General features: G+C 44.4%; 1 protein-coding gene across 1 annotated transcript; it reads right to left on the reverse strand.

Annotated features, from left to right (window-relative positions):
- Positions 1 to 249: 249 nt before the first annotated feature.
- LOC124047693 (histone-lysine N-methyltransferase EHMT1-like) lies at positions 250 to 22,527 on the reverse strand. Its single transcript, XM_046368001.1, is given in 29 exon segments — positions 250 to 2,012; positions 4,060 to 4,235; positions 4,458 to 4,536; positions 4,687 to 4,773; positions 5,039 to 5,154; positions 5,234 to 5,311; positions 5,689 to 5,833; positions 6,042 to 6,203; positions 6,377 to 6,531; positions 6,683 to 6,787; positions 7,609 to 7,710; positions 7,964 to 8,086; positions 8,362 to 8,468; positions 8,632 to 8,714; positions 8,967 to 9,161; positions 9,936 to 9,967; positions 9,969 to 10,172; positions 10,434 to 10,577; positions 10,760 to 10,896; positions 11,534 to 11,641; positions 11,751 to 11,862; positions 12,088 to 12,165; positions 12,367 to 12,528; positions 12,635 to 12,759; positions 12,985 to 13,141; positions 13,321 to 13,859; positions 14,452 to 14,539; positions 21,069 to 21,247; positions 21,596 to 22,527. Coding segments are annotated over 28 exon segments (3,918 nt in total). The 5' UTR covers positions 21,210 to 21,247; positions 21,596 to 22,527; the 3' UTR covers positions 250 to 1,834.
- Positions 22,528 to 22,803: the final 276 nt, after the last annotated feature.

Raw genomic sequence — 22,803 nt, forward strand, 5'->3', positions numbered from 1 at the left:
CCACTGACATGGGATATTGGGTGTAGGCCAGTGACAAAAAAAAAACTAAATGGAATACATTTTAAATTCAGACTAACACAACAAAATGTGGAAAAAGGGCAAGCAGTGGGAATACTTTCTGAAGGCACCATCTGCCTCAAGCTGTTTCTCAGGCTTCCTCTTAAATCTTCTCTTCCGAAAATCCTCATCCCCCCGAACCTGTCTGGTGTGCCCCACCGCACTCATGCTCTTAATAAAACCTGGCAGCCATATCCATTTGTAAATTTATTGAAAGATACAACCAAGTCGATGGATGTTGCACGGTCCAGAAATATGTAACAGAAAGTAAATAATTTTGTATAACCTTTTTATATTCATACCTTTGAAAATGTGCACAAGAGTCACTACTGTACTAACCACATTAAATACATAGGAATAATGTGTAGGTTTCCATCAACATGAAATGGTGTAACAAAATTGAAACAGGCTAAACTACAGATAGAAAACTGAAGTTAAATGTAAAAAGAAAAATAATTTGCTTAATTTTACAATGCAAAATCAACAAAAGGAAAAGAAAACATTGGCAGCAGAATTCTTGCATCTCACCCCATTAACAGTCCCTCCAGAATTGTGTAAAATGTATTTAAAACGTAATATTCAAGGTGTCAGCCTTAAAACATACTTAAAAATCCTGCAGATAATAAAAATCCACCCGCTTTAATTGTAGGTACAGTATAGTACAGCTTAGTCAACTCCCACCTCAACCCTTTTGCAATCTTCATACCCTTACCGTTGGTCAATTTGATGTCACACCACCTTTCATATATGCACATACTGTTTCCAGAAGAAAAGTATTTAATAGAAAAGGACCATTGTGTTGAAGAGGAATTCATGCCAGAACTGACAGAATCTGCCACTCCTTTGTGGTCAAAACAGATCTGCCTTTACTGGACAGTGTCAACTTTGCTTCACCCCTCAGAACAGTGAGATGATTGGTTAGTATTCTCATTGACTTCAAATGTTGTACTCATGATCATTATCAAAAGTTCTGCATACAATACACTTGACTAAATGTAACAGAATATAACATTAGATTTCAAATTAGATTTGAATATAAAGTGAATTCAAAAGTATTTTTTGTTTTCATAATTGATATCTAGCACTGACAATTATTTTCCTGTAGAAATGCTCAAGAGAAGAAGTCCAGTAGAAACATACATGATTGTGACTTGAGTCCTCTGTCCCCTTTGCAATCAAACTATAGCATGAGGTAAATACATCAAACGTCTCAAATTGTGCATGAACATTTCTCATTTCTATGGTATCATGTGAGAGGGTAAGGGCACTCCTATGCTACAAATGCCTTTCGCACAGTGGAAATATTTTTCATGGTTAGATATACATTGTTGCTTAGTACAAACTTAATTCAGACCAAGGGCCATGAAACACCATTACCCAGAACTGAGCACGAAGCCGGTTTGAGAATGACAATGGGAAACAAAACAAGAGCCAGGCTCATAGTGTTTTTTTCTTCTCATAAAAGTTGTGCATCGGACACACGTCAACAAACAGACTGTCTTCCTGCCCAATATTTCCTGAACTGAGGGTGAGTTTTAGCAGATGTTCAGAGTTTGTGCTGGTAAGGAGATGTTCGAGCTGGTTGAAACATGAAGCAGGTGGGTTTGATTTTAGGTCTCAGTGATGGGCTCCACAGGCCTGAAGGTGATGATTCAACTGGGGATGGAGGTGGGGCGTCTGGGGACGTACGGCCTAGGGGTGGAGGTTGCTGTTTGGGGGAATGGAGACATATCTCCACTGGTCTGGAAGTCCTTTTTGTGGGGGTGTCAGAGGAGGCTCAGAAAGGGGTGGTGGAGGAGCTGGTGTCAGGGAGGGCGCTGGACTGCTGGTCCAGGGGTGAGCTGTCAGCCTGGCACAGGGCGATGGTCGCTGCAGAGTGCTTGCACTTGGGAGAGCCGCACTCACAGCTAAAGTGCTTTCCCTTGATTTCCCAGAAATTGTCACCGTAGTCAAACCTGAGAGATGAGGGGTTGGAGAGAAATCTTAAATCAAGCAACCTAATCTTGATTTTAGGGGGAACAAAATTATTAAAGGCCCAAAAAAACAAAAGAAAACAGAATTCAACTTAAATATGCTTACAGGGTAATAACTTCCAAAGACTGGTAATAACTTGACCGTGTGCCAAATAAAACATTAAAGTGCCTTCAGAAAGTATTCACAAGGTGGGATTAAAATGGATTTAATTGTCATGTTTTGTCAATGATATACACAAAATGGAAAACTTCAAGAAAACAAATCCTTTTACACCCATTAAACCCGAACTGTTATAAAGTCACTATTGGCCTCATAGTGAAATTGCTGAGGTTACCTTCCTACCCCAGGCAACTGATTTTAGGAAAGACGCCTGTATCTTTGGAGTGACTGGGTGTATTGCAACACCGTCCAAAGTGTAATGAATAACTTCACCATGCTCACAGGGCTATTCACAGTACCCTTCTTTGCGAGGCATTGGAAAACCTCCCTGGTCTTTGTTGTTTAAGCTGTGTTTGAAATTCACTGATCAACTGAGGGACCTTACAGATAATTGTATGTGGGGTACAGAGATGAGATTGTTGAATTACTATCATGTTAAAAACCTTTTTGGGATAGATGTACCGCTAGCACCCCACCTCGACAACATCCGGTCAAATTGCAGAGCGCAAAATTCAAAATTTGTAATAGTAAACATTCATGGAAATACAAGTGTCTTACATTGTTTAAAAGTTTAATTTATTGTTAATCCAGCCACTCTGTCAGATTTTTAAAAAGGCTTTACGGCAAAAGCACACCATGCGATTATCTGAGGAAAGCACCACGCACACAAAAGCATTACATACATTTTCCAACCAAGCAGAGGCACCACGAAAGTCAGAAATAGCGATAAAATAAATCACTTACCTTTGAAGATCTTCCTCTGGTTGCAATCACAAGGGTCCCAGCTACATAAAATGGTCCCTTTGTTCGATAAAGTCCTTCTTAATATCCCATAAAAGTCAGTTTAGTTAGCACGCTTGACTCAGTAATCCACTGCTTTTCCTCGTTCAAAATGCATACAAACGAATCCCGAAAGTTACTAATAATTTCATCAAAACAAGTCAAACAACGTTTCTAATCAATCCTCAGGTACCCTAAAATGTAAATAATTTATAACATTTAAGACAGAATAGTATGTTCATTCATTACGCCCTCACTGACACGCACCACAACAGCCAAAGTGGGAGCCACTTAGAAAAACGACAAATTCCAGCTCATTTTTCAAAAAACAAGCCTGAAACCTTCTAAAGACTGACATCTACTGGAAGCCCTAGGAACTGCAATCTGGGAGGTATTACATTCGAGTCTCATAGCAAAGGACCTTAACACTTATGTAAATATGTTATTTCCATTTTTTATATATATAATTTGCACATATATACATATATATATATATATTTTTTTTTTTAACTATTGGCTTTCATTATGGGATATTGTGTGTAGATTGAGGAAAATATTGTATTGAATCAATTTGAGTAAGGCTGTAACGTAACAAAATGTGGAAAAAGGAAGGAGTATTCCCATCCTTTCACTTGTCCAACATTTTGTTGTTACAGCCTGAATTTAAAATGTATTAAATATAGGTTGTGTCACTGTCCTACACACAATACCCCATAATGTTTAAGTGGATTTGTTTTTTGAAATTTGTACAAATTCATAAATGAAAGGCTGAAATCTCTTGAGTCAATAAGTATTCAACCCCTTTGTTATGACAAGCCTAAGTAAGCACATTTTTACTTCTGAACAGAGGTGCCCAATGTAAACTGCCTGTTACTCAGGCCCAGAAGCTAGGATATGCATATAATTGCTAGTATTGGATAGAAAACACTCTAAAGTTTAACTGTTAAAATAATGTCTGTGAGTATAACAAAACTGATATAGCAGGTGAACACCCGAGGAGAATCCATCCGGGAAATATTGAGGTCACCACTCATTATAATGGCTGTCTATGGGAATATGAATGTAAAATGCATTGTACATGACCCTTACCCTAGCTCTTCCCCAGCCTTGATGGTCTCGCAGGCGAAGAAGGCGATATGGGGGAAGCGCAGGTCCTGGTGTGCCGTGAACACCCGGCAGGAGAATAGGTTCGGCTCGCACATGTGGTTGATGAACCGGCTGATGTTGCCATAGAAACGGGCATCTATGCAGTACACGTCACCCACCTGCGACCAAAGAATACCCATAAATGGATGATAATGAATAAAGCAGGATCTGCTGTGGTAGAGATATCAAAGAGAATTATCAGAAGAATAGAGTGTTTTAGAAACCCCACAAGGATAGGCCTCAAGCGACAGGAATAAAATTCATTTTTGATCACTGGGTAACAGATTGAGTTGAGATAACTAGTTACATTTAGGATTTATCCTAGTAGCACTGATCCCTACCTTGCTATCCAGGTTGAACAGATAGGAGTCGTTTTCCCTGACATCTGCCTCTGCATCAGAGATGATCTCCCCCACGTACCTGTGGACAAGAAGTGGGGCCCGGATCCACCAACACCACAAATATCAATGCAGCACCACACGCAGATGACATTGCATGGGAAATCATTAAGAACTTGCAGCAAAATAAATCTTAACTATGCATTGTGAAAGGGGTACGTCTGGGACTCACTCGCACACAAAGGTCCCCTGAGGAATTTCCTGCAGTGTCCGGACCCCCCAGCCCATCCGACTGGTCCGGAACAGCTGGAGCCGGACCCTGAGAAAAACAAACCTTTTCAGCATTGATGTTCTTACAACACACTCATCTCCCAAACATCATCCTCACATGGATTTGGGAAGTCAAATCCATGAAAACTTTCCCATGAAGGACTGCTGATTGTCATTAAAATATTTTTATTTTATTTAGATGTTCTTATCAATAGGGTTGACAAGTGTTTGCTTGGTTTCATAAATATGGTAGCATGTATAGACAGGAAATTTGGCTGTCAGTGTGGCCATGTGAGGCGGTTTTGGTACGGTACCTCAGTCCATTCTGGACCACACGGTTCTTGCAGGTTCTCCAGCAGGAGCAGGCGTGGTTACACTCGAAGATAAGGGGCGGTTCTTCACGATAGAACTCGGGGAGCAGACGACCATTCTGAGAACAGTCACGGAACAGACATGACGATCATGCAAGATCATCACTTTATCAACAATAGTGAAGTACTCTGCCTTACCTTGTCATACCAACAGCGTAGGCTGAGCTGGCCACACATGCAGCTGCTTGAGGAGCAGTTGTCTTTACACACACAGTACTGTGGACAGCAGGGACGAAAAGAGATGGTCATTTAATCTTTCATGACATGCTATCCCAGGGGTGGGCAGTAAAAATTACCTTGAGCGCCACTTTGGGATTTCAAAATTCAGCAGTAGGCCGCAAATATTTCTTCAAACAGATTTGTTTGTCAAAAGCAATTTGCGGGCCAGAAAAAAAGGCTGTCATTTAAAAGTATAGGTTCCTTATAATTCAACATACTTAATCTAGTTTTAGACAGGCACATTTTTTTATTTGCCATTTACTTTGTTTACCCAAACCTCCCACGGGACAGATTGGATGGGTATGTTGCCCACCACGGTGCTAGCCTGTAAGCATGATCAACTATATGATGGTCTATCCAGCAACATTACCCACCTGTAAGTGTGTGATGTTCTTGTCTATGTTCAAGGGGGAGGTGACACAGTTGTCTGGCACGTATTTATAGTTGTCCGGACAGGGCTCACTATCCACCGAGTTGACACAGGGGACTGGAACTCTCTCATACCCCCGGGCTATGTCTCTGTAGTGTGGAGGGAGATGGAGGCTCAGGTCCCAGTGGACTCAGTGTTAGACTATCAATGCATTATTATCAAAACAAAGGAGGTAGCGACAAGTGAAGGAGAGATAAAAGGAGAAGGGTACCATGCATTGCCGACAAAAGAAAAATAATGTCTAAGAGCGTAATGCAGGAGATTATTGTGAGAGAAAATGAGAACAGGGGATTGTACCTGTTGAGGACCTTCTCCCCCTTGGTGCTGCTCCTGGCCTCCCAAATCCTCCTGTTTGTTTGAAGGGTGAGCCACACCCTGGAGCTGCGGCTGCAGCAGTCCGGCGGGGTCTCCCCCTCGCGGTTCTTCAAGTTGACATCCACCCCACGAGACAGCAAGAGTCTGAGGGACCACAGACTTCACCACATCACTTCAGTGTACTAGATGGAATAGTCCTGATATGGCTACAGCCTTGGTTATAATAAAAGAGGCTACATCCAAACCAGTGCTGTAGATGGCGATTTTATTACTTACTGCTGAATCACCAGAGCCATTTCCCCTCAACCTTTACTCACGTGACACATTCAAGCCTGTTCTCCCGCGCGGCGATGTGCAGAGGGGAGTCTCCATGGATGTTGACAGCGTGGAGATCACACTTGGCCTCTAGGAGGAGCTCAGCAATCTCCACACTGCCAGAGAACGCAGCCCAGTGGAGACAGATGTTCTCCTCCTTCAAAACGACAACAAAGAGCAGCAAATTCACAAGTCAGCCAAAACAAAGCCATAGACATAACAGTCAGACATAAGTCAGACACAAAGCCATTGAAACAATTTGGTTTGGGGGAGGTCATGAGGACCTTCAGTTGAACATGGTTACTGACCTTGTCCCTGATGTTGATGTCAGCCCCTTTAATGAGAAGCAGCTTCACCTGGTTTAGGTGCTTATATTCCGTTGCCCAGATCATGGCCGTCCAACCACCATCGTCCTAGAGAGTAGCAACAGCATAGCTTTAAGAATGGGCCCCTACAGTACAAGATTGGTTTAAATGTCCTGGATATAACGATGAGCAAGTTCACCAACCTTCTCCAAGAGATTGTATTATAAGAGGGTGAGGATGTATTTCTATTCTAGAGCTCAGAGACAAAGCTTAGGTGGCAGAGTTACCACCACAAGGACAAAGAATGCCTTAAATCACTTCAAATACCACACTGGGGTTCTAAACTGTGCAGTCCCACAGGCATATGGCGTCAGAGGCCCTTTGATGGTGGCATACAAAGGACGAAAGATATCTCCTTTTGAAATGCTAAAGCATCCCTGCCACACGTCATTGATATGAGATACATTTTTAGAGGCACAGACAAACAACTGTTTTAGAGAGATGGTCAGAATAGAGGTCAAAGGAAACTTACTCGGCAGTGTATAGCTTTACACAATCAAATAGGTTATCACACAGCAGGGGAGCTGCAATCCTAACTAATGCATACTGGGAAAGAGCTGATAATTCCGCAGCGGCTGCAAAGTAAGAGAATACCATTAGGGACCCATGTCGAGTGGATGGGGCAGCACACCCACCGGGAGGAGAATCAGACCTCTACAGAAAGGCCACTAGTGAGAGGATGACACACAGGCCAGAGGAAAATAGAACTGGATCAACATGAAAGCCTTATTGGTTCTGGTTGACTTCAGTAGTACAACCATCCTAAGCCATAACCTTCTTGAGGGACTAAACTTGATTGTGCAGAATTACAGTTATGCTCAAATAAACTTGTATTTCACTGGTTTATGACTGAAAAGGACAGCACTCACCTGACAGTTGATGTCTACGAGTCCTGTGGAGAGGAGATGCTCCACAATGTTGTAATGGCCAATCTTAGCAGCTAGGTGGAGACACGTGAACCCCTCCACATCCTGGAGAACAGAGGGAAGTCAACACACATTGCTCCCGTCATAAGATTTGCACTGTAATACAATGCAACCATCTAACCAACCAACAGTGCTTGCATGCTATCAAAATACCCTTACCAATGCCTAAAACAAGAGTGGCACTTCCATACAGCAGAATTAAATCCAATACGCCCATGGAGCTATACATCAATAAAACAACTTTGGAGGATGATGTGGAAATTATATAGTGGTGGAAAGAGGGGGTTGGTTGACCCACCTTGTGGCTGGCAATGGCTCCTGCACTCAGTAGGTAGCGGACTGTCTCCAGGTGGTTGTTCTCACAGGCCTCCATCAGGGGTGTGCGCTGGTCCTCATCACAGATGTCCAGGTTTGCACCAGACTGGTAGGTAGGGAGGGACATCAAAACTGGATCAATCTACTCATCAATACTATGGACATGCCCTTATACAATGTTAAAATATGAAAATATTGTCTGATCAAAATGAACACGAGTCCATTATAAGATGTCAATTCATGTTCAACATGATAAGTTAGTGAGTCACATGACAGATACCAGTGAACCCATTCTGAAAAGCTCTATTCTGCATGTCCAAGTAATGCATTGTCTACCCCATCACTCATCCACTGCCAGGGGGAACCATAGCCAACCATCACCTGAACCAGCAGGTGACAGATCTCCTGGTGGCCTGCCGCAGCTGCTACATGGAGGGGGGTGCGTCTGCTCTGGCTCTCCATCTTAAAGTTAGGGTCCATCCCATCCACTAGTGGACAGAGATGCAGAAAGATATCTATTTTTTTTTTTTTATCACAAAATCCCAACCACAGAACCAGTTATAAAGAGTGAATGGCCAGATAATGACTTGTTAATTGATTAATATAAACATCCTGGCCCACTGAGGTTTTACTCAAAGCATCTCCCCTCACCCAGCATGAGAAGGACCTTCTGTAGCTCGCCCTGTTTGGCAGAGATGAACAGCTGCTTGGGGTGAAACCGCAGCTTCTTGGGTCTGATGCACGACACATGGAGAAAGTCAAGTCAAAGGAATACACACACCCTCACAATAACAGGAAAATCTTGATAGAAAACAGATAGATAATTGAACGTGCATAAACATGAGCAAAGCACACAAGAACGTCAAAAGAATGTTATTAGTATTGTGAAAAGTGCATTGTACAGTACAATCTGAAACAATTTAGCCTAACGAGTGCATAGTAGAGCAGCATTCTTCTCTCAACCCTGAGTGTTGGTAGTGTCTTACTTCTCTGTGTCCAGTGCCAGCAGGATGCTCTCCAAGGTCTCTTTAGGGGTGGTGCCCATCCCAATCCCCACCGCAGGAGGCAGTACTCCGGTTCTGGAGCCCCCGGGGAAGGTGTCCAGTGTGTGCCCAGGGGGGATGGAGAGAGAGCCGTCTGCTCGGCCACTTATATCACCTCCCACAGAGAAACAGGATAGACTGAAACACACACAGAATGCCTGACTACTACAACAGAAGAGTGATACGGTTCAAAGTACCAGTGACCTCTTCCCAGACTGAAAGGGAAACCCCCTCTTTCCACCACTTCATCATCCTCCAAAGATATTTTATTGATGTATAGCTCCATGGGCATAGTGGCTTTAATGCTGCTGTATGGAAGTGCCACTCTTGTTTTAGGCTGAGGGAAGGGTATTTTGATAGCATGCAAGCCTTCTTGGGCCACAACAACCCAGAACAGCTTCAATGGACCTGGGCATATATTCTACAAGTGTCTGGAAATATTGGAGGGATGCGACACCATTCTTCCATGAGAATTTCCATAATTTGGTGTTTTGTTAGAGGTGGTGGAAACCGCTGTCTCGGGTGCTGGTCCAGAATCTCCCTTAAAATGTTCATTTGGGTTGAGATCTGGTGACAGACGGCCATGACATATGGTTTACATCGTTTTCATGCTCATCAAACCAAATCAGGAACACTCAAGCCATGTGGATGGGGACATAGCCATGGTAGCCAAAATAATGGCCTGCCCAGCATTGTTATACATGACTAGGCATGATGGCATGTTAATTGCTTAATTAACCCGGGAACCACACCTGTGTGAAAGCACCTGCTTTCAGTATACATTGTATCCCTCATTTACTCAAATGTTTCCTTTATTTTGACAGTTGTGTCTTGACGAAAATGCTAGACTGCAATGGATTTCACCCCCCCCCCCCCCCCCCCCCATTACACCCAACAGTGCTGTGAACCTACCCCCCAGTGGTTGTGTCTGCCCTGCCCTCTGTAGCCCCGGGGGGTGGCAGGGCCGTGTGCAGCATGTGTGGCGGGCATGGTGGAGGTGGTGTCGGCCTTGGCAATGGTGACCTCCTTGGCCTTGCTGGCCTCCTCTCCACAGTGTGGACAGAAGGTTTGGCCCTTCAGCACCGAGGCACAGGCCCGGTGGAAACGGTGGGAGATGTTGACATCCAGTTGGCACTCCATGAAGGTCCCCTACAACCCACAGCTAGGTCAGTTTGACTACAGCTGGACAATCCCAGTATAACTTATGTTTAGGAACTTGGATGACAACATTAAGCCCATCGATAGGGCAGTGGTTTACTTGGGCCAGGGGTTTTTCCTAAACACAGGACATGACCAGGAAAACATATTGGTGCCCTAACAACAACCATCACTATAACTAGGACCCAAAGCTTTTACTGACTTACTAACTCAGAATTAGATGGATCACCCCAGGGAGGTTCCAGTACTTACAGCCCTGCAGAAGAAGCCACAGCCGGGGCAGCACTGGTGTTTGACCATGCCGGCCCGGTGGTCCTCACACAGCACCAGCAGCTGCACAGAGTTCGAAGGACGCATCATCTCATGCTTTAGAACCGCACTCTGACATCTGCTTAGCTGTGGGGAGAAGGAAAGAGATTTGAGTGAGAAAGGCTGCATCCCAATTTTCCAGCCTTTTCCCAGTGTAGAATAGAATGGAGAATCAGGAGGCAGCCAAAGATACAGGGAGAGAATGTGATAAGTGAACATACAGAATAGAATAAGTATAAAAATAGGATGAGGCCAAGCGTCAGGCTCACCTGTCGGTCAAAGCTCTCCGTGGCCATGCATTTCCTGTCGGCCAGTGTGAGGATCTCCCGGCTCTTGGGTGTCTCCATGCGACAGCTGCAGAGGGGTAGCTCCTGCACCATGTCTTCCTCCACACCCCCAGTAACTCCTGCACAGAGGACCATCAACTCAGCTCAGCTCATCCAACAGATGTCAATGTGACCCTTCCTAGACACAGGTTTCCTGCTCTTTCCAAGAGTTTATAGAGACTCATTTGAAAAGAAACAAATACCATAAAGAGCAAAACTCACCAAAAAAAGAGACCGTCTTTCAAAGATAATTCCTAAAAATCCAAATAACTTCAGATCTTCATTGTAAAGGGTTTAAACAGTGTTTCCCATGCTTGTTCAATGAACCATAAACAATTCATGAACATGCACCCGTGGAGCGGTCGTTAAGACACTAACAGCTTACAGACGGTAGGCAATTAAGGTCACAGTTATGAAAACTTAGGACACTAGAGGGCTTTCTGCTGACTCTGAAAAACAAAACCAAAAGAAAGATGCCCAGGAACCCTGCTCCTCTACGTGCTGCAAGGAGGCATGAGGACTGCAGATGTGGCCAGGGCAATAAATTGCTATGAGTCATCTGATGACTCAAATGAGTCATCTGGCCCAGTGAGGGAGGAGAGGCCTTGTCCCTTAACATAAATAGAAACTCTTACCAACAGGCAGTTCAGTTCTCAACTATACCACTACCTACCTCTCTTACTCCCCCATCACCAACGCCTATAAGGCCTAACTCACCTGTGTGCTGTGGGGAGAGCAGCATTTCCTTGGCATTAAGGTTGAGTGAGTGGAGGGGAACCTCTGTGTAGTCCTTACTCAGGCCTGCCTGGCCCTGGGGCCCTGTGCCTGAAAGGGGAGGAGAGTTAGCTAACACAGGGAGCAGAAAGTCAGGGGTAAGAGATATCTCCAAGTCTTTATTATAGTCCTCATAAGGCAGAAAGATGGGTTTCTGTACCAGGGAGTCCCTCAGTCTTGGGCTTCCTATTCCGTTTCCTGGATGGCCGGAGCAAGAAGTAGTCTCCCTTTGATTTCTTTTTCAACCTCTTCTTCACGCTGGATTCCGAGCTCTGTGTGAAAGCAGATCAATTGAGATAAGTTCTATTCTCTCACATGACCATCAATATATTCCTCACTCTGATGGTGAAACAGATGATGGTGGAACAGACAGAGAAAATGACTTGTGCATTGATAATGTTTGGGTTCAGAAAAACACTCCTTCATGCCATTGGATGATGGTCTAATCAGCAGACTCAAAGAAGGTTAAATTGTTGTCAATGATTGTGTGTTCTTACCAAGTCTGACTCGTTCCCCTCTTCTTCACCTTCCTCCTCAGCTGATTCCTCAGAGTCCGGCTCCTCTCCCAGGTCCCCCTGAACAGACAAGTATCACAACACACAATGTCAAAGAGGTTTGGCCATTTGGAAAGGGAGGGTGGAGGATTTAATGGTCTACATGATTTGTGATTCGATACCTGTGATACCTATGAATGTAATAGGAGCATCATTTTATCAAAGTTATCAGCTGGGGTCCAGGTAAAGCAAACTAAGATAATGAAGTCAATACGTTCCCACCTGAAGAGCAGGGCCTGATGTTTGACTCTTCTCCAGGGCTGTGGGGACACCTTCCTCTCCACCCTGCTCCACCTCTTCCTCCCACTCCTCTCCATCCTCCCACCCTTCCTCCTCTGACTCGTTCTCCACCCTTTCCCCATTCACGTGTGACACCGCTTTAGCCTACGCGGAGAAGCAGAGTAATATTACAACATGACACTTATAGCTAAATCTCCTAATTACAATACATTTATTCTAAAACAGTTAAGATAGTCTACGGAAGTGAGACCTGTGCTCTTTGAGTTGATTGAAGTTGACTAAACATCTGCAGCACCGTCCCCTGCCTCAGCACTTTAGTTTTCTTCCTGGGGACCAGACTGTATGTTCCCATCTTCCGTCTCTTCTTCCTCGATGCTGGAAGAGAGCGTTCAATTGAGCTCAAGGAGCCATGAACCTCTTTACAGAAGCTCTCATTCATACTCCTCTGGCTTTTGCAGCCTTGAAACAAGTAAATAGCCTTCAGTAAGCAAAGTCTTGCCATTATATAACTGCATTTCCATTGTTGTGTGTGGACTGTGATGATTATTTGGCTTATACCCCTGTCCCTCCCCTTCCAGGGCCCAGTGCGGTCTGTCTGACCTGTCTGGGACTTGGCCGTTGCTGCAGCCGGCACGACGATTTGGCTCGGAGGTAACTGGTTCTGGGAGGGGGACGTCTGCTGGGACTTCTCCTCCTCTGGTCCATTCGGACTCTCCTCGTCTGCACCGTTTGGTTCTATTAATTTCCTGTTTAGAAGCTATGGGGATAAAAAACAGCAGTGAATCAAGTGGTGGCTATGCTTGATATTGTTGTTGCACTTCCCTCACCAGTTGCAGAACCAATAAAACATGCAATCACTGTCCCATGTGGACTATGTCTCATCCAAAGACCAAGACAATTAATGGACTACCTCTTTACTAGGCTAAAGTTAGTTACCTTTAGCGTCTGGTTGGATGCTGGCATGGACATGGTTTTGCGTGCTCGGTGTATGGCGATGGACTGCGGGGAAGGGGCGGGGGAGTCGTTAGCGGACGTGCCGTTTTTAGTGTCTGCGTCTGAGGTCCCCTGTCCCGACGGGGACCCGGCGTGCTGGGTGTCAGTCGTTATTGATCCCAGACTGTGGCCGCACCCGTCTGCCAAAGACGGGAACGTTTTGGCGGCGTGTCCAATCATGGTGGTGCCTGAGGGCAACCAGCTAGTCCTGTGTGGGGCAGCCGTCGAGCCTGTCGAAGAACCCCCCTCCTGCTGCTTGCTGAGGATGTATCCGTTACTACCGGTGGTGGAGCCGTGAGGCAGGTCCGTCTCCATCATCCCATTCTCTGTAGCCGCCTGTGACCCATTGGCCTGGGAGATCAGGGGGGTGGGGTTCTTGTGTCTGTTCCCCAACTCTGCACTCTCATAGGTCCCATTTAGCTCCGTCTCTGCTCTGGGACTGGACTGCAGCCTGGCAGCTACCTCCTCATCTCTTGATGCATCTATAATAGTAGATATCAGTCACTCACAGTATGGCCTTATGTTAGATCAAGAGAGGACATACAGGTAACTGCCAAAATAATGAAAACACTTAAGTGAATGAGGGATACAATGTGTATTGAAAACAGGTGCTTAGGTGTGGTTCCTGACTTAATTCAAATCACATCACGCTTAGGGTCATGTATAACATTGCTGGACATCCCATTATTTTGGCTACCACGGCTATGCCCCCATAGGTTGACAGCGTCCCCACCCACAGGGCATGAGTGATCACTGATTGGTTTAATGAGGATGAAAACCATATGCCATGGCCGTCTCAGTCACCAGATCAACCCAGCTGAACACATGGGAGATTCCAGAGCAGCGCCTGAGTGTTTTCCACCACCATCAACAAAAAAAAATAATTATGGAATTTCGAGGAAGAATGGTGTTGCATCCCTCCAATAGAGTTCCAGACACTTGTTGAATCTATGCCCAGGTGCATTGAAGCCGTTCTGACTTGTGGTGGCCCTATTAAGACACTTTATGCTTCCTTTATTTTGGCAGAGTACACCTTGCCATGTTTAGCTGTGATGACTTTAAAGATGAACTCACCTCCCTCCTCCGCTCGGTCCCCAGGTGAATCCATCCCATCCTCCATGGACTCCCCTTTAACCACTCTGCCTTTGGCCAGACCTGTGGGCTGACAGCACACATATACACTTAACGCCATACACAGCGTCAAGAACACATCTATGGTCAGAGAACGTCCTATACAGCAGCATGCTGGAAAATAAGCAGCCCTGCTATGCACTAACAGAGCCTGTCTCCATATACACAAGTTACAGCATAATATAATGCACTCATTAACCTAACCTAAGTAGCCAGTCCTTTACAATTTCACCTGATTTTTTAAACTTAGCCTGAACATTTCAAAGAATGCGGTAGGTTGAAGTATTATTTGCTAGCGTATGATCACCATGGCTGAAATAGCATACAGCAGTAGGAAATGAATCAGTGTCTCCACCTCCAGAGAGCTGCATTCTGAAAAGCTTTACCTGCAATGCCTCACACCTCCAGAAGAAGAATCTCATGCTCAAACTTATCGGAGACCTAAGTCAATGTGATTGGTAAGGTTAGCACCAGGACCACACATCAAATATGATGGTTATGGTAAAGACCTATTCAGGGAAAACTATCCATCTTCTGTTCTTGCTTGCCTTGCATCATTCTGCCTCGTTTCACTGATGCACCTGGCCTCTCAATACAAGGTAATGCAATTTTCCAGCAGCACTAGAAAACAGCAATGGAAGGAAATTCACCACCTTCCCCTCCCCCGTAACAACCCAGGCCCCAGACGGCATTGGCCGTGGAGCATTTATGTTGATAGGGCCTCTGCAGAAGTCAGGGCTTCATGGAGCAGCGCAGAACTGTTGTGAAGGAAGTGAGTTTGTGTTTATATAGGACCTCCTGCCGACACCTACCGTCAACCAATCATGTCAATGCGGAGCTATAAGGAGCCCTCCGCAATGTTACAGAATTTGAGATGCGCACAGTGATGCGCTACTGAGTTCATTTTGGTCTCTGCATGCCTCCGGAGGCTCTGCAATTGCGTCACACCATCCATATGGCGCCTCCGACCACATTTTCAGATCAACCATGAATTGGCTTTAAAACCACTACAAAATGTCTACTGTTAAAGCACCCTTCTCTCAGTCTCCAGCAGGGGAGCCACTACACAGTCTTATATTAGCTCAAGTTTGTGCTTATTTTTGGAGGATATAGCCTAGCCTAGCATTAGCCTTCTTCACCAGCTGTCCACGGCCACCTTCCCTCAGTCACCTCAGCCACAGAACGGCCCCCACCTTTTGGCACACAGCTATCAAAAGCTGACGAGGACTGGATCTATTGGATCAGTTACAGAGGCCTCTTGTTTCAATGTGTCCTTCAGGATTAGCCTGGCCAATGCCTGTCAGAATAAAATAAAAAAGACACCTCAGCCTAGCTGCTAGATTTCAGGGAAGAGGTTTTTGCCATGAGACCCTGCTCTCGTGACCTGGATGCATCTCTAGAATCTACAGGGAGCATCACCTGGCAGAGAACATAATTCACCTTAGAAATAACAAGCAATATCATTTTTGAAGGCAACCCAACCAATAGGCTACTTTCTTAAGTCTGAGCAAAGGGATATGTGAATTGCCTCTGACCACTGACACTCCAGTGGACAAAGACACTGGTGTCCTTTGCCAGGCTTTTGACAATGTAGTGATCTGTCTGTAGAGCAACACTTGTAACTCAGTGGTTCTACAGACAAATCTATTAATATTCGGAGCATTCTCTAACTTGTATCCTCTGGGTTATGAGAGAAATGCAATGAAGAGATGCTCTTTGACTTATGTTTTATGAAAAATCACAACCATATAAAAACTAAGTCTTCCGACATTAAACAGATGCACATTTAGCTTTTTCAACAAACAGTTACAGGGTAAATGTGTCTTACTCGTCAGAGTGGCTAGCAGCACCCAAGAGCAAGCTGATAACTGTCAGGCTGAGGCACCCAAAGAAGAAGGATCTCCAAGGTATTCAAGGAGTTCCAAGGTGTGTGGTTCGACACACATCTATATGGGAGGAGGAAAACCCTTTAGTTTTCCTTCATGGTATCAAGAAACCTTCTCTAACCGTGCTTCTAAATGTCCTTAGTCCTCCCCCTAGTGGGTAAAAAGGAAACGTGCCCATTGGAGGGAGAAGAGAGGGGGAGGGGAGAGCTGTCTGCAGAGCTCCGCCATTTCCTAACCAGATTGTTTACTGACACAACGTGGCCAACACTGCATTTTTCCACTAGGTGGGGGACATAGAGTCAGGATTTGTGTGGGTGGGGGGGGATGGGAGCTCAAAAGCAGATCCACCTATGGGTACTAAAATAATTAGCGCACATTAGAAAAGACAGATCAGAATCATTACAAATGTAGGCTACATAATAAAATCCTGTACAAAAATATATAACTAAACACAAACAAATTCTGAGATGTTGTAAAAAAAAAAAATAATAATAATTAAGACAGGCTTTTAAAAATGTTGATATCAGAGTCAGACACTGTCATTTAAACATGACTGTGCATCTATCTGCCAAATATTTCTTGCCAAAAATCTATCTAATTGCAGTGAGGTCAGCGCAGCCTATAGGCCTAGCTATCTTGGGTTGTTTCTGATGCCAGACTCCTGAATTAGGCTCTTCTATCTAATGAAAGGTGGTGAACGAATAGAAAACATCGACTAACACAGTCCAGCATAGTAAACAACAATAATAATAATAATAATTAAGCCTTCTCCTATTGCAGGTGTTAGACAGCCCATGAGAGCAACACCTTAAAGGAAAGTTGGTAGCAGGAACAAACAGTGAGGAGTTTGGATTTACACCAAACTGAAAAAAAATCAACTAATTGTTACAAAGCCATTTTGAGTGTAAAATGCAGGCACCATCACACTGGAGAGTGAACATGGTACGGGACACCACTGAGGCTAGGCTATTATAAAAGACCTGGGTCCCAAGGCTGTCTATTGCACAGAATTATCCTGAAGTCATTCCTCTTTCATCTGTTTATATCCAATGTCTTTGACCATATGGGACATTTTCCCTGCAGTACCTTATTGGCCCGTTCCTGAAGGAAAGGGTAAGGCTGCAGAGGGAGAAGGAGAGGATTGAAAAGAGGATGGTCTCAGTCCTAGAGTGCCTGCCTGGCAGGAAGGAGAACCATTTGAGATTACCAGGAAGTCCGATCTCTGCCCTGCACGCAGTCATCTCCAGCCTACTGTAGCCTGCTCCTTTCCCTTGTGTCAATGATCCAAGCACAGCTAATGAGTCCCTTTCGCACAATACGCAATCAATCCATGGAGATTTCTCAAACAGCTGGATCGGCGAAACACATCAGTGAGACAAAATACATTTTTCTAACCCCTAACCCAGTGCGTTTACTAACCATTTCACCACAGGGTAGTAGAGGTTTGCTTCCATATGCAATGTTGCAATCAAAGATCACATAAGGCTGAAAATCCCTTGATTACTGATCAAGCGCTCTGTTCAAGCCCTCTGTCATGGACTCTGAAGACTGGCTGCACCTCCCAGGGGCCAAAGAACTGCCTCCTTTGAGCAAAGACCAGACCAAGCAACCAATGACAGATTAGCAGCCTAAATGTCAATGGCAGAGACGACAAAGCCACAAAAAATACATGGAAATACAGAGCAAGTTCAGTGTGTCTCGACAGAGGACGATTCAAAAGCAACCAAGGGGAAAGTGTAGGCTAACGTCTCCTTCCCTGTGGTAAATATGCGCTTGCAGCAAGCATCATACCTGCTTTCTCCTGATGGGCTCCATTGAGGAGAGTGGTTGAGAGGGACAGAGAGAGCGAGCAAGAGAGAGAGAGCGGGAGTCTCCAACGGATTATTCCTCTTTTCCTTGTCCTCCCCACTTGCACACATTAATCTTGTTGGTCATGTGACCCAGCAGCTCCCTCTGTTGGTCTCTCTCTTAAGAGGGCTTCCGCAGAGCATGCTCAGTCAGTTCAAATTTCAGTGGCTCTTTTTTCCCCGTCTCTCTCGCTCGCAACCTGTTTGCTAATGAATGCGCGCAGCCATCTCAAGAACAGCAACAAAAAAATGAGGAAAGGTAGCTAGGCAAGGGGCCAAAGAGGAGAGCTGCATGAGAGTCAGAACCCTAAATACCCAGCATATGCGCTCCTTCACAAGGACAAAGAGCCCCAAATGTAACCAACATGGGAGCGAATTTCAACCATCTTACTTCTGTCAAGGAATTGGTCTCCACAGAGCAGGAAAAGATAACACAATGATATCAGGCCTAACCAACTACTGTAATGCACCTGTGAAATAGCCTAATGATGCCCACTTCACTGTATAGGCTAGGAGAGGACAGAAAAGGCCTCCAGCTCCCACTGTTCTCTGACATGAATCAGACAGATCTCATGTTAATTCTATTGAACAAAATAATTGAGCAATGATCAGGGGCAATAACAGAAAGGATAGCTCGAAGATGAGGACAATCTCTGAAACATGACCATAACCCCCCCAAAACAAATTCTGTCCCCTGGGAGGTGCAGCACTGCCGATGATCTGTTGCTACCTTGCGGTGCAATAATTTTTCAGTTTGTGTATAATGCATAACACCAAAGCTTATTCTAGGATCTACTCCAATCCCATTGATTCACACAGCTGGGTAACTGGTCCAACTCTCCAGAGGTGAAATGCATTATGCGTGCAGTCAGGATCTCTTCCTCTTCCTACTCTTGCTTCCTCTCCATCTCTAAAGGGTGGGATGCATCAACACTTCCTCTCTGACTACATAATTCATTTCTTATCTTCAGGCTGAAAACCACAAGGCAACACCACACAATACCCCCCAGAAGAGCTGGGGAAACTAGCACATATCACAATAACACAGGGTCTTCTAATTTCATATGCATATTTGTTTTCCCTATCCTCTTTTTGACCTCTCCAGAGTAACGTCTTTTCATTTGTTGTGGTAAATGAAAACACCAAAACTAATTGTTTCCCGCCAAACTGATGTGAAGTGGAAAGTATTTCAAGGGAGGATAATATGGAAATATCCCTTTTCTCAGAGATCGTTTGATAAGGACACTCAAGATCTGGCACACGGGCCTAGTCTTTTAGAATGTCTAATGGCTATTCTGGGATTCCCTGTTATGAGTGGAGTGGTTGGAATTTTTCCAAAAAACTTGACTACTAACAAACCTTTCTCCAGAACATGAAGATAATTAGCCTAGATAGGCTGGGAACTCAACGGTGCTCAACACTTCTGCCCTCTGTGTTCATGCTGCTCTATTTCCATGGCGGTTTCAGGCTGTCAACATGGCACCACAAAGCAGAGTGAGTCAGTCTACTGCGCATGCTCAGTAGAAGGCATGTCAGCCATTTTGAAGCTATGAACTAGCCAAGTGGCAAGCGGTGGAATAGGATCTGATAAACCCTGGCAGTCCCTTCTCTCAAAATAGTCCACCTTTCTTTACACATCGCTGAACAAAAAAAAATCTGTTTCCGTTTTCAGTTGACAGGAATCAACTTGTTTTCTTCTGCCTCCATAGAGCCGACACAGGAAGAGAGCAAGAGGGAGAGAGAGTGAGAAAGAAAGAGTACATGAATGAGAGCAAGAGCGTGATGGAGAGAAAGAGGGAGCGAGAGAGAGAGATAACGAAAGAGTTGTTACAGGAGCTCTGGCCAGGATAGGATCTCTGTCAGTTTACTAGCAGCAGTGTATGCTACCACACCCCCACAGAAAGCAGGGGGCCCACTGCCAATGAGACATTTAGTCCTTAGCTCTTCTGGCTAAAGCCACTACAATGAGTAGAACCTATGCACATGCATGGAAATTGAGGCTACCAGACATCACTAGTACACTAAAATAAACTATGCTTAAAAGCCTTGAAGAAAAGGTCTTGACAATTACTCTTCTACATTCGGACAGTTTCTACTGTACTCGCCTGCCATCACAAGTTATCATATTTTAAACACCCCATCTGCAATAGAATATAGCATCATTAGTTGCAGAGGTGGGAGGATTCTCAGGATTACACGCAATGTTTATAGGAGAGCATACAAATCAGCTAGATTTGGTAACATCAATGCTGTTCATTGGGAACAAATTCCTTTCCCAGATCAGCCCCCACTAATTAAATCAATGAGTCAGAGTGGAACACAGGACTTCTGCTAACCTGTCCCTGCTGAGCTGAGCTCCTGGGGTGGATGTGGATTTCAGGCCCCTCTACATGGAGCGTTCAGATGATAGTCCCTTTGTCTTTACCACAGGAATGTGGCTTAGCAATAGCCACATACTAGGCTATAGGCAGCTGATCAAGTCTTGGTGGTGATCTGGTTCCCATGATTGATACTAGAGCATGTTTGGTCTACAGGTAAAAGACATGGCCCAGTCTGGAAAGTTGACCGAATTACATCGATTAGCCTAATTAGCCAATTAAATATTCCATTCGTCCATCATGAGTTTTCGCTTAAAAACAAAGAGACAAAGGAAGGATATTCAATTCCCAAACTGGTTGCAGAGAACATTTAAAAAGGACAGAAGTCAGGCAGTGAAAGACAACACGATCCATGTGAGCAAGCTCAATTTGAAGATACTTGAAATGGAGATTGTTATAATGCTGTCCTTTTTTCTTTAAGTTGAGCCCCCAGGCAACCATTGAAGTACCTGGATAAAGCAGTGAGTGTCCAATAATGGGGGAGGAAGAGGGCGAGAGTTGAGCTCCACACTCCAACATCTAGCGTCCCACACACATGCAGCGTCCCAGCTCAGGTCACATGACCAACTCTCAATAGAAAGCTCTGCCATGGCCCTTACTGGGCATGCTCAGATGGAGCCCTGCTGTTCTTCATGGAGAAGGAAGAAGAGGAAAAAAAACATTGCAGCCATTTCGTGAAACAATATCAAGAGACAATGGGTAAACTGTCAAGGGGTCTAACACTTCAGAATGTTCATGTCTAGTCATGAAATCATACATTTTTACGCAATTAATCGGTGACACGCAATCAAAAATATTATTTTCTGTTAATAATCACATCAACAATGTTTTCCAGAGGATTTAGGATTAGGATGGCCGGAAAAGTTTTTGGGGTTGAATATCAGGGTAACATCTGACCAAGTCATTCCTACTAGATCTAGCATACATTTGCAGAGAGACAATAGCCTCTGAAATAGCCTAAATCTAGTTCACTTACCTAAAAGAAAGATCTTCTTGGAAGTGTACCATACCGTAAGAGTAGAATATCACCTTAATGGAAACAAGGACTTTAACAATGCACGTCTAAAAATACGAATTATACTGCCCTACGTCCATCTACCCTATTACACTACCCTACGTAGCCTAACGCAATAATCACTTTCCAGTCACAAACTTGGACCCCTCCAGGGGCCAAGAAGTTCACAATTCTTTATCTGGATAAACTATACTGAGGTAGGCCTAAAACGAAGAGTCCAGATGGGTCATTGTCGTCTTTTTTACAAATTAACACTAACAGGATATAACGCCCAACAACCTGAATGGTGTTGATAACTGCCTTATGATTAGTTAACAGCATCTAGAATTACATTGATTAAATTCCAATGCAAATTATCTGTAGAACACGGCTATACTCACTTTACATTAAATCATTGTACTGCTGCTGGGTTTATTTAATCAAAAAGTAGCCTGAACAACAACAAAAAAATAGGCCTCCCCATTAAATAAATAAATGTTTCATCGAAAAAAGGCATTGCATATTTTCCATTTAAGAGTAGGATCTGTGTAGATGATAAGCTGCATGCTCTATCATGACCCAAAAAAACAGGAATAGGAGGCTTTTTCCATCACAGAGTCTTCAATCCAAGCAAGATCGATAAGATGCATCCCAAAAATGACCCAATTCACCCACTCCTTTTGCCACTTCTGATATCAGTGGAAGGCTCTTCAGCCACCGCGCCTGAATTAGCTAAACCCACACACATCCTACCTGCACATCACAGGCTACAATAGGTTTAGGCTACATACAGCTTGTGGCCTCCTGATTGCTAAGACAATGATTTATCAGTTACCTGACAAATATATAAGATAGAAGGAAATAGTGTGATAACCACAGCATGAGTGAATATTTTGAGAAATAAAGACCAATAATGTCCCCATTCCACCAAAACAGAAGACTCCCAGTATAAGGTTGCAGTAATATAGAATGTTTACACCCCACCAGCCCAGCCCACCCCACAGTGCACCATACCTTTGTCTGTCAGCAACAGAGGCCGTGCCTTCAAGGAGATGAGCTGACGCCATAAGAGTGGGTCGTTCCTGTGAAGGCCAAAGAGGCCAGGTTGTCTGCTCTAATCAGTACCCCCTCTATACAGCAGGAGCAGCAGAGCTCAACTCAGTGCTGAGCATGCTCACTGATGCCCAACA

Source organism: Oncorhynchus gorbuscha, linkage group LG11 (assembly GCF_021184085.1).
Source record: "Oncorhynchus gorbuscha isolate QuinsamMale2020 ecotype Even-year linkage group LG11, OgorEven_v1.0, whole genome shotgun sequence".
Classification (NCBI taxonomy): Eukaryota; Metazoa; Chordata; class Actinopteri; order Salmoniformes; family Salmonidae; genus Oncorhynchus; species Oncorhynchus gorbuscha.